General features: G+C 42.4%; 1 protein-coding gene across 1 annotated transcript in view; it reads right to left on the reverse strand.

Annotated features, from left to right (window-relative positions):
* The window catches only part of TMEM178B (transmembrane protein 178B), a 217,495-nt gene that overhangs the window by 144,935 nt on the left and 59,554 nt on the right, over positions 1 to 13,006 (reverse strand). The window contains exon 2 of the mRNA XM_027743745.2: positions 11,867 to 11,980. Coding sequence (XP_027599546.1) covers positions 11,867 to 11,980 — 114 coding nt within the window. The remainder of the gene's footprint in view (positions 1 to 11,866; positions 11,981 to 13,006) is intronic.

A 13,006-nucleotide genomic window follows, 5' to 3' on the forward strand; every position in this document is an offset into this window, starting at 1 on the left:
ATCTGATCCATCCATGCATCACACAGATTTGCAAAGCGTCCTGCCTGTGCAACACTTGGTCCTGTCAAAAAGCTTCACCTAGCAGAGCTGCCAATTCAGCTTTTCAGAGAAGCACTGATTCCTTCTGGAAAACTGGGAGGACTACTCTGAGAAGCTCATCCAGTTGCCATATCAAGTGGGATTTCTGCATTTCTCTACCTGGTTCCTTGTTACAAAAGCCTCTAATTCTCAACTCCTACTACATGAAAGATCTGGACATGTGATGTCACCACAGAGTTTTCTGCTTCATCAGCTGAAGTCAGTACAGAAGGCTGGTGTTAAGGGTTAGGTGTCAGAGCCAAGGCTTATTTACTGAATAAAAAAATCCTGCTTTCATGAAAAGAGCTAAACAGCAATGAAATACAGCAGAAATAATCAACATGTAGGTCCTGGTATGCCGAGTTCCATGAGGGATCAAGATATTTTTGAAACAAGCTGAAGACCAGTTCAGCCTAGGTTTTTGTGGAATAAGTCACAGGTAAGCTCTAATGCTGCCTGGCAGCTGATGATTCACAGCTACTGCTGCAGGACTATACCTGGCAATTAATTATTTCCTGACCCCTGCCATTTTGGGATGAGGTGCAGAGCTGGCTGTGGCCAAGCTACTGACCAGGGAGGATTCACCATACACAACAGGTTCTCCCCAGGCCATATCAGGAAGGCAATTTTTAAATTATATGCCTACAGTTTCCCATTCAGTGTGCATTTCTTCCAGATTATTTTATGGTTCTGTAACAGGACTGACAATTATTATTTCTCAAAATGTAGTAATTTGATTACTTTTCAAATAACATGACAGTTAAGATTACTTGCAGGTAAAACTGAGTACCAATATGTCACTTGTGCTGTATCAGTCCTTCTGACAAACAGCAAGGACACTGGCTTAGAGTTATACACGGCAGAAATTCCACACCACCTACACATGTTTCTGTGGAAAATTTTTTGAAAATTATCAATTCTAGTTTCTCACCCATAGATATCTCCAAGGACCTGGTTTTCAGCAGGTGCTGAGGAATCCCCATTTTGTCATACCTTAATCCATTAGCAGTCTTTGTTTTGCTATTATTTCTAGGAGAAAATAGACACCAATGTATCTAATGAGTTTTGGCCAGTAAGTTTTCATTTGAAAGTTATAGTATTTTTTTTAATATCTTCAGAAAAAAAATACATTCTTGATATATGGTTTTGCAAATCTTTTCTGGGAGATATACTGCATAATCCCTGGCACTACAGGAGACAGCATTGTCTAGCACTTACAGCAGTGGGAGTCCAAAGACCTGAGTTCTGTTTCTGGCTCTCCCACTCACTCTCTGCATGACATTTAGCAGGTCAATTAACTTCTCTGTAATTCTTTCTGTGAAATGGGTGTACTTGGGTCATATTCCTCCTTCAGCACCTTGTTTAAGTCAGAAGGATACTGAGTGAAAACCATTGCCCAAGTGTTTCAAATGCTGGGATGGAAAGTCCCCTACACACTGTCAGCAGCAGCATTAAGAGAAAAGTTTAACTGTGGAATCTCTTCATTTTCACTGAAATACCAGAAAGTCCCAGATCCCCAGGAGTCCGTTTCTTCTTCTGAAATCCATTGAGTATTTAGCACCCAGATGCTGATTTCACACTATTTTTATTTTCAGAATATCTATTCTTGTTTCAGTACAATTATTATTTTGGTATGAATATAAGCAAACTCAAACTCTTAGTCCCCAGTCTATTGCTCCCTTTTGATTAGGCTCTTTGTCTATATGGATTCATGCCACTACTGACTTCCTCCTGACACTGAAAGAAAAAAGATTAAGTCTCGCCTTGGCAGTTTAACACTTTTCTTCCCATGGCAACACAGTCAGGCATGAGAGAAAGTTATAAGGAATGGCATTACATCATGTTCAAATACATGATTATAACATGATGCAAAATGGATTCTACAAGGAAGACTGATTTAGTGTGTGCCTATGATGAGTAAAGAGCAGCTAGTACTCAGCTAATGCATTGCTAAAGATTGTACCAGATTAAACCAGTAACTCAGCCACCTCCATGTCCTCTCCCATAAAATTTTAATAAACCCAATCTCATAGGAGGAAAGAAAAGACAGGGACCCTACTGAATTATTTATAGCCTTGGTTGCGTATGGCAAAGAAGCCCCTCTTAGGTGAGCAACTGATATTCTTCCATTGATTTTCTTCTCTCAGAATATCTAGGTGAGAATCAAGTTTGGGGGGGAAAAAAACAAAATATACAAGGTTGCAAAAGGGCAAGCCAGGAAAGACTGAGTTGATGGAGGTAGAGATGAGAGAGTTTGTATTTATGAAAGAGATATCGATCATCTGCACGCACTAGCAGCAGATAGATTCAAATTAGCTGTCATAATTCCAGTGATGCAGAGGGACATGCAGGCTCAAGCTCCATTAAATATAACCTACATCCAGAGCAGCCGGATGAGATTTGTGAGACTGAACTCTGAATGCCCATAGGAAATACCTGCAGTTGATTTATATTCCTGATTTCTTATTCCCTCACCAACTGTGCAATCAGTTCCTGGAGGTGGGCAGGGAATAATTGAACAGCTAAACTGTGATTCACCCAGCCAATTAAGGAGTCTTGGGATGGGCCCTAAGACAAATCCTTGAACTTCATCCAGTCTTCATGGTCCGGAACTACATTCACCTCTGACAACGTGGCCAGAATCATCATGGCCCAGTTAATACTAAGACTCTGAGGATGTAAAGCTGCATTATGGTTTTCGCACATTAATACTGACATATTTTAGACCTTTCCAAAGTAGCAAGTAGGAGGATGTTCGGGTTGTACATGAGGACTGGGGGTGTATTCTGCAATTCCATGTATAAAGAGCATCACTGCAAAACAGTAATTAAACTGGCAACCACTGTCTAGTAGCTATCAACATATAAATATCACCTATATGTTTCAGCCTGGAGCTTCTGTCGGGTCAGAGTCAGGTTGTTTGATTCAAAGTTTTTTGGCATCTATCTGATCCTGGCTGCTGTGATGTTTCCCTGTGGATGGTGCACGGCTTTGTGAATAAATCACAATAAGTTCAATTCCGAAATGTTCCACTTAACGTCTTTCTTCTTGCACTGAAGTAAGGAAGCCCTTAACTCCTCACTACTGACTCTGTGTGTGGCACATGGCTTGTAATCACCTTGAAATGTTTAACCACCTGGATTTCACCTCACTAACATTGTGGGGTGGGGCATCAGACTGGGGTATAAAACAACTGGGACATAAATCATCATAAACCAGGCATTAAATTGGTATATAAATCAAAAATTATAGAAGTCAGATGGATGAGACCCATTAGATCATCCTGTTTGTTCTTTCCTCTGTTCTCACCCTAAGAATGCACAAGGCATCATTCTTGATTAGCCAAGAGACAGAAAAACGCCCATCTCTCCCCCTCTGTGTCTCTCCAGAGGAAGAGAAGGGAAACAGAGAGCTCTGTATGCATATTAATAAAGCTATATTTTGACTGGCTGAATGACTGGAAATGATTAGCAACGGTGTGTTTTACCTGTCAACATCTCCACGCTGCAACAGGCAAAGAGTCTCTAATACTCCTTTTGCAAAAAATCACTAGTAAGACTGGAGAATACTTTTGATTCTCCTGCACTCAGAACAGCTCCATAAATACCCTAAGACTCTTTTCGATGGTGAAGATAAAAATGTCTTTTTTTTTTCCCTATATAACAGTGGGGGACAAAGTGAAATACCACCTAAGCCAAGGTGAATCCAAGTGCCTGCACACACAAATATAACAAAAACCAAAACCAAACAAAAAAAAAAACCAAAACCAATCAATATGAAGGCTGCTGAGTCAAGTGTGCCAAAGCCAGGAAACACAAGAACACGACCCTTTGAAAGGGTCAATGTGAAAGGTGAGAACACATGCAACCCCTCTAGCAAAGAGCGGTCAGAGCAAAGATCAGCCAGCTGACAACAGCCCCTCCTCCCTCTCACACAAGCACTTTCCTCTACAGCTACCCTAAAAGTCCTTGGTGCTGATAGGTCAGTTAGCCTAAGAAACTTCTTCAGATGTGGTCCCCATCTGCATTTTCCTCATTCACTACAGCACAGTGTGAGTTGGGTGGCAACTTGAAGTTTCATTACAGAGTACACTTATACTTGCACTGAAAGTCAACAGGAGCTGTGCTCTGGAAATACAAAAGGCTATTTAATGACAAGTACTGGGAAACCCAAGTCATAAGTATCTCCATCTAGACACCCAAAAATCCCAAACCAGTTATCTTTGATTGTCAGGCCTAGAATGGGAATTACAGCCCATCACAAGGTGTTACTAGATATTAATATAATTATCTTTACATGCCATGCTTCAGTACAATAAATGGAAATATGACAAAGTTCATGAAGTGGTTAACTCTGTCATAGGATCAGCAGATGTGTAACCTGCAATTAAAAAGGTCAGCAACCATACATTAAGCAATGAAAAAGAAACCAAACATTGAAGACATCATTGAATGGAAGCAGAATATCCCAAATGTATGGAACAAGGCAGGGGTATGTGATTACAGTTATTAAGGACTTGATAATGAGTGTGCTGAGAGGAGATAAATTAAGACCAAGTATGCAGCCTAAACTGTGTCATCTCCTAACTTTGCATGTTTCTGTTTGCAACCTTAAAAATGTTCATCAGATTTTAAGTGAACTTTAAAACAAACAACAAACTGCAAAACCAGAAATTCTAGTGTGGGGTTTCTTACTGATTCAGAATACTGGTAAGTGGTTTGTCAGCAGAATAATAGTCTTTTGATTTACCTCTCAGCCCCATGTTAAGTGAGCTGCAGGAAGAACCTGTTGGCTGAGAGAGCAGGATGAGACCTCCCCTCTGCCACTGTTTCACAGTTGCATTAGCAGTAGATGCACACTAAGACTTCTGACTGCTCTTTCAACAGGGCTTTGGAGGGGATCCTTCCCGATTTGTTCCCCACTTCACTCCAACACCAAGATGCCACTTTTTGCACCTTCCCTCCCAAATTGTTCCAGTCCACCACTCCGACCATTATCCCAGTTGCAATGCTCAGCAATCCCTTATCTTAACCTCTCCCAAATCTCCAGCACTAAGTTTTACCCCATACTTGTCCTCCTTTCCTCCCTGCCTACATCTTGGTCATGTTTTCTATTCAGGCACTCCTGTCAGCTCAGGACTGGAGGATCTATTGACCTTCTCCCTTGCTCCTGCTCTACTCTTCTGTCTCTAAGAAGCAAAATAAAGAGTAGCATGCAGTTGGGAAAGTTATTCATCAGTGTAGGTATTAAGGTCACAGCCATATTAGCAGATCCTAAGATGAAGCCCAGCAGAAGGCGATAAAATCCCTTACAGATTTCAAAATAGGTCTTAGGCTTTGATGCCAAAAAAAAAAAATAGATATCTTAGCTGGAAATAGCATGATAGGAAGAAAACCCTACAGCAGAGAGAGGGCAATGAGAAGGTCTGTCACTACCACCTGGTCATTAGCTATGGGAACAGTGAGCACAGTGAAGATCCAACAACACTAGACCTCCAGGCATGTGAGCACCTGCTGCCTGCCTGACCTCCGGGATGGCTGCCCGGCTGTTTTAGTAACCAATGCATTAAGGAATGACATCATGTCATCAGCCAAATGGCACTGACCAGCAGGATGGTGCCATACTTCAGGGTGTATCTCCATCTGGGGGTCAAGGTAGCTAATTAAAAATGAAACAGCTTTTCCTTGTAGAGGAAGATAGGAATGGAAGGAGACCCAAGAGAGTACAGGAGAGAGTAGAAGAAAGGAGCAAGAAAAGTGGGATGCTGCCTATTTATTTCAAACACTGCTTTCAGTAATACCTAGGGGAGGAAAAAAAATTCTCTGGGGTCAGCACTTAATACAGATACAAAAATGAAATATTTATTGTTGCTTATAAAAGCAGACAGGGTCAAGCCCATGAGCCTACTGGTGTTACTAATGCATTGTCAAGCCATCAGCTGAGCTGCTGTGCAAATCTCAACATCTTGTTCCATGGAATGAGAAGGCTTGGGAAATCTGTAGAAATTACCAAGTGTAGACGTGGCAGTCTTTTTCAGAGTGTTAATTGTTGCCAACAATCTCCACAATTGTTGTTGGATATTTTTCCATCCACCTCACCAGTAGTTTGACTGGTTATAAGGAGTTATATGAGTGCTTTGTAGGCCTAAATGAGGAAGGCCTTATCTCCTGCAAAGTTTGGAGCATTAAGGCTGATAAAAATCCACTCGGTTTTCAGTATAGATGCTGTATGAATTAAAATACTACCACTTGCTACATCCAGTAAAAATCCCTCATTTCCTCCAGTACCTTCTCCGCTCAGAATGTGCCAGGCTATTACTTTTGACTTTGGAGTTCATTTTTTATGCAAATGGCTTTCAGACCATCACAAACACAGGATTATTGCAGCTTTTCAGCAGTGCAGATGAACGTTATCATTCCAATTAATACAAGGCATTATGACTGTTGCTCTGACAATGCAGCTCCCCGTGCTGATGCTCTAAATTCAGAGCCCATATCCTGGGGTTGGTCCTGCAGTAAAAATGCAGGGGCAGGTGACAGGCAAAGGAGATCCCACAGTGTCAGGCAAGAAGCATTTTCAGAAAGCCCAGAAAGCACTTCCTAAGAAGCATCAGCTACCTGCTTATGAACTGGTTCTCTCTAAAGCAGTCTGGTGACACAGTTTCTAAGCTGTGCAGCAAAAGATCAGTTTCCATAGCAATTCCAGCCACTCTCTGCCCAGATGCAGCACTCCTCACATTCCTGGACACAAAACACAGCTGCTGTGGAAGACAGGCCCAGGTGGCAATGGAAGGTTGGAGAAGAGCAAATAGACAAATTCCCTCTTTCATTACCATGTGTAATCCGAAATACAGAATCAGATTTGTGATATATAGGGAGGAAGAAAAAGTAACAGACTTAAAGACCCAACTATCTACCTCACATGATAGGCTCTGTGAGTCAGCAAAACAAAAGCTTTTGGACAGAAGGAAGAATTTTTCATCTCTCTTCTGATGTGGAAACCTTCATGCAAGCCATGAAACTTTCATGCATGCCAAAGGCTCTGAGTGCCATGCAGCAATTGTCCCATTTTCAGCTACCAAGGCAGGAAAAAGGGAAGAGGGAGTGGTTCCACTTATTCTCCAAGAGAAAGAGGTCTTACTCTTCAAGAAATCACATCAGCAGCTTGTTTTCAGTGCTTGTTTGCAGTTCTTTAAAGTCACAATAATTTCTTCACCTGCCTTGGAGAGAAGGTGGCTCTGGAAAAGCCTCCTTTTAACCTTCCCTTGCCAAGACCACAGTGAGCAAGACTGCAGAGACACCCATGAGCATCAGCTCTGTGAGGCCCCAGGCAGGTCTGAGCCCACTGCAGGCTAATCCACAATCCTGTAGTACCTACACAGTTGTTCTTGTTGAAATAGTTCAAGGACACAAAGAAGACCCATGCCAAATACAAGTATCTTCAAAGGTAAAAATGAGGAAGGAAGCATAAGGTCTAAACAAAAGCTAGAGGCAAAAACAAGACATCATCATGCTAGAAGAACATATGAAGACAATCTCTCCTCTTATCTGCATCTTCCTCCCTTTTCTGCACTATTTGGCTTCCTCAGAATAAGTTTCTAATCCTAACTTTCCCAGCAAGACAATGAAGTGTAGACACAGTTGGCATAAGCATACTTACAAATTCCTCTCTGCACCCATCTTCTATGCTGTGGTTATCCTTTTACACAAAAGGATTCTTAAAAGTTGATTCTTAAAAGACTGCAGCATAAGGTGAATATAGAGTTTGGGTTGTCTACAGTCTACATAAAAAAACCCCAAAACAAAACCAAACACACCCACACAAAACCAAACAGGAATGAACAGAAATAACCTTACTACAATCCTTCTGATGATAAAAAAACTCAGCATCAACCCAACAGGTGCCTGTTGTGCTCTGAAGAGTAAGCCAGTAGACTAAATACTTCCTGGGCTTTGAGTGCCTTATCCTTCACAGTGATTTAGGGAACAGCACTGTTGGCTCCTGGACAATGCCGAACTGAATATAGCACATCATTGCCTTGGTGGTACTACCATTTTCCAAGCAAACACAGCCTTTCACCCGCTTTACCATAATATACCAGATAATGGTTTCATGAAGATTTTGGGACAAGAAAAAAATTAACATCAACATGGTCTCCTTTTTATGGTCAACTTTCTTAAAGTACAAGCATCCATCTTGACATGCTTATTCCATCACCTGAAAACGCCTCTTACCCTTCCCAAAGCCTGCACCATATCCCACAGCTCAAACTGCTGCCATGAGCACTTCCCTGTGTGAACACATACCTGTAGTATAATGAAAGTGAACTTACAAGAACAGCATAAACCACACAGAACAATGCGTGAATAAATACAGAACTGCTCGGATTTTCTCCAGTTTTTACTGCAATAATGTACCTCCTTTTCTAAGAGCAACAGTGATGCTGCTACAGTTTTTCAGATGACAGAACTATGGATCAAGTTTTGTGCACAAGCCTAGGGCCAAAAAGTGACAGGGTAAATGCCTAATAGCAAATCAGTCATATTACACTGGCATGTTCCATAAAGAGACAATTATTCATGCTCAAAGTTGTCGGACACATTTTCTTTTCCTCTTCCTTCTCCTCCCAGCTCATATAGATACTTGTTTTGTCTAATTAGATGAACATTTATCTCCTGACAGGCAAGAGCTGGCAATACTACAATCATCCTTCCCTCTATCCCTGTTTAACTAGAGATAGTTGAGAGGAAGTGATTGCAGAGAAGACAAGTCCTATTTCCCCGGCTCATGCTGCCATAGGCAATCAATTTGGAGCAAAGGTTCCATCTTGAAAATGTCAAACAGAATGAAAGAAGACAAAAATCAAAAATGGTAAAGTCAGCTCCAACCATTCCTCTCGGACCAGCTGCTCTCCCGGGTTCTTCCAGCATAGCTGAGAGCACAGCTAGAGGAGTATCTGCTTTCTGTGCCAACTGGTGCCATGAGGGCCTCAGCCTCAAATCAGTTGTCCCTCACCCGCTCCTGCAATTCGAGAGAAACTGCTGGACCATCAGTCCTGCCTGCCAGTCTGAAAAAAGCGGTCTGTGGTGCACAGCTGAAGGCCCCTTCTCGCTGATTCCCAACCCAGTAAACATGCAAACCCACAGATTTCCTTCCCAGGAACAACAGTTTGCTGCCCAGACACTAGGGAAGGAAAATAATCACTACTGGCAAAGGACAACAGTGGCTTCAGCCTGGTAGAGGCAATTTTTTTTTTTTAGCAGGGTGATCAGACATTCTGGTTTCGCTTTTCCAGTTCCTCTGAAATTCTCCAGGATGCCATTTTGCCCCAGTGTTTCATGGAAATACTTTTTTTCCTCTTTCATCCTACAGATCTGAAAAATAATCCATGGCAAGAGAAGGAAGATCACCAGCCTTCCAGCTCCTTTTGCAGTTTGTCACAACACTCACTAAAAAGGAAAATTCTGAACAGGAAATTGTTCAGAGGAAAATAATGGCCAGGTTGACTTGGATGTATCAGGATAAGCAGTGGTGAAATGAAGTAGCTGTGACCTGGATTAAACTAGTCCAGGGGCATAGAACAGGGTCAGCTGCTAAAGCAGGGACTAAAATCACTGGGACTTTCTGAAGGGTCTAAGTGTCTACTGCACTGCAAAGGGACAACATTCCCCTCAACCAAATCACAACTTGAAAAGATTCGCATTGCCCTAGTTTTTTAAAACAGGTTGCTGTTCCTACACAGGAACTAGTCATACAGAATCAGTTCACTCTTCAATGCAGTGACCTCCAGAACCTTTATTGGCTAACTCCACATATCAAGCACTCTCCACTTGCCCATAACTGCTCTGGAGAAGCAAGAGCTTCAGCAAAATATTTCTCTTCTTCTCTGTCTGTAGATAAGTAGATTCAAACTTCAGCTCTATCTACACCTACCTACACTCATCTGAATCATGAACTGGCAAGAAAATTTGGGTCAGAAATATACAGGAACGCCCACAACACTCCATGTACCCTCCCCAGAGAGGGCACAAGCAGCCTCACCCTGAGAGTGCCTCAGACCAAATCAGATATGTAAATGTGTGAGCACAGAGTGTCTAGACTGCTACTTTGGAGACTGACAAATGACCTACTGAACACTCCCATCAGCTGCCAACACACCAGGCTCGGGAACTTGCTGATCCCACCAAGGGATGCACACACCAAGATGCACATGACCGGGTATATAAGCCTTTACTTGAGCCATTGCTGAGATAAAGATTAATTTTAGATAATAATTCTTACATTAGACAGTGAGATTCCCAGTGGATGGTTGCAGAGAAGTCATTGTTGCTCACAACAGTGGCAAAAACACACGTACACCAAAAAAAGCATAAACAAAGGCCCTCCCTACAGCCCTGACAGAAGATGTCTGGGGGGTACATTTTTTTTTTTTTTTTGCCCCCAGATGAGCAATGTTAACATAAAACTAACACCAGCAGAGAAGACAGGTGGTAGAAGAAAACCTGAAGGGAACTGGTCTTCTGATTACAGGGTCAAATGAGCACAGAACAGTATTTTGCAATACCAGTGTCTTACAACCTTCTGACAGGCATGAGTTCAGCTATTCCTTTTCTTTGTGATGTCTCAATCAAAATATGTATTTATCCACACAAACACAATTAAAAATAAAGTAAAATAAAAAACTGGCATTTAGCAAGACCTTCTAGGGCATTCTTAATTCTTTACCAGATTTGACCAGCCAGGCCTACAAGCACCAAGGAATTTCAAACCATACCCGACCTCACCAATGCAGGAAATCAATTATAACATTGCACCTTCTCCTCCCCAGAGCTTAAAAGGACCCTTCCAAAGCAACAGCCACATTAGGCAGGAGTGAAACAGAGACTGAAAGCCCTGAGAACACCAGAGGTCTAGCACAGTTCTCAAACTGACACAGTCCGGACAGTGGAAGCTCACTACCACCTTTCAAGGTTTTCATCAGTCAGCATTTCCTTAACCCCTGCCACCTTCAAGGAGTTGTTAACTGCTTCCACCAAAACAGAGCTGCTCACCATGTTCATCAGTCCCCATGACTATATAGTAACAAAATCAAGTTTCAGTGGCCTCTTTCCTTGCGAAATCCTACCTCTTGCATTTTATCAGTGAAAACGGTTTTCCATCTCCAAGATGAGAGCGAGACAAGATTTAAGGTCAGCCAATACATCCCAAGGCAATTCCATCCCTGTCAGATCTTGTTGCTTCAGCAAATGTTACGAGTTGGTGACCACTGGCTACAATTATCACTGAGCACTAAGCTCCTTCCCTCTGCCTTAAAGGGTGCAGCAATTCTCTCCCTAGATCTTCAAAGGAGACTGTTGCCACCCAGTAGCTTCTGGCACCAGGACATATTCTACAATAAAAGCCAGCAATGAATTCTCCTGGAAGCAGGAAACTCAGCAGCAGCATCAACTGCATGAGAATCCACTCACGTACAGAGCATTCTACTGAATTAAAAAATGGGGCATTGATTTTGTTATTCATTTTTGTATTTAACTCAGTATTAATCCCTGCATACAAATGCCTTTTCCCCGCTGCCACTTTCTCATGCCTCAGCAGAATTCCTAGTCAGCAGCAGAAACAGAGATGTAGGTCCTGAGAACAAATCGATTTGTCTGCTACGAAGACAAACTGTATGTGAGATGAGGGCTCTGAATGGGCCGTCAGTCAAAGCCTCTGCTCTCACTCATCAGCGAGCACCTCCCTCAGCCTGCGCGCGAGGAGAACGGAGAAGGAAGCCAGCAACACTTACGCAAGGCGTGCCACTCATCCTGGCGGATTGTCTTGGTGATGTTGTAGGTGAGGTTCTTGGGAATGGTCGCTGAGGAGTAGTGGTACTTGATGTACGAGCACCGCTCAATTGCTCCTGGGAAAGGCAAAATGCAGAAGAGAAAGTGCTGTTAAGTGAATGCAATGTGTCCTCCCAGTTGTAGACCAGATGGGTTTGACAACCAAAAACAAAGCTTAGGAGCAAAGCAATCGCTACCATCGACAATCAGCACCATCTGTGGCCCATGAGAAGCTTATCTGTAGGGTAACCTGACTACCTGTATTGTAAGTTTGGATGTGATCTTCCACACATTCCAGGAACCTCCCAGTCTGGCCCTATAGTAGCTGGCAGAGTGTCAGCTTTCACCATCAGATATCTATTAGGCAAATTACCCCTTCTTTCATGTCTTTTCTCTGAAACATGAGTGAGCAGCAGCAATACAGTTACTGTGTTGAAATTGTAAATTCATGTCTTAGCTTATTGTACAGTCATGGGTCTCAGTGCCCATACTCCAGGAGATACACAGAGCAAACATCTTTGATCTTTCCTCAAGCAATGAAAAACAACACAGAAAAAAATAATACATCAGATAGTAAACAATTTGCCTGACCCCTTTCCACCCCACAGCAGGATACATGACAATATGTCTCTTGACAATATGACACCCAGACACTTTCATAAAAGGTTCAGAAACAGAATTTATTGGCATGCCTGAACAATGAGCCTCAGATGGCAACATGAATGGCTGAAATGGGCAATTTTTTTCTCCTGCAGTCAGGATTTCATCTGTGTTCCATGGGAAAAAGCATCACATGCTGCTTCTGTTACCTTTTGGTCACATTATTACATTCTCCTTTTACAGACATTTTCCTTCCTGTACAATAATCACAACTCCAGGCCCTGATCTCCTGGCACGTCTCTGCATAGTGAGTGTCCTTAGAGGAATGGGTCTGGTGTAGTCTGATGCTTTCCATGATTCACAGCCAGCCAAATTTCACATATGATCAGAAACCACAGGATAGCATAACTGTTCTTGTGTCGATGAAAGCCAGTCAGGTTTCCTGCATTCCTTTTGCCAGCATTCTCAGTTATCACTGGCTTTATTACACCTTCTCACTACGC

Source organism: Pipra filicauda, unplaced genomic scaffold (assembly GCF_003945595.2).
Source record: "Pipra filicauda isolate LSUMZ 115617 unplaced genomic scaffold, ASM394559v2 scaffold2_size9829703_pilon, whole genome shotgun sequence".
Classification (NCBI taxonomy): Eukaryota; Metazoa; Chordata; class Aves; order Passeriformes; family Pipridae; genus Pipra; species Pipra filicauda.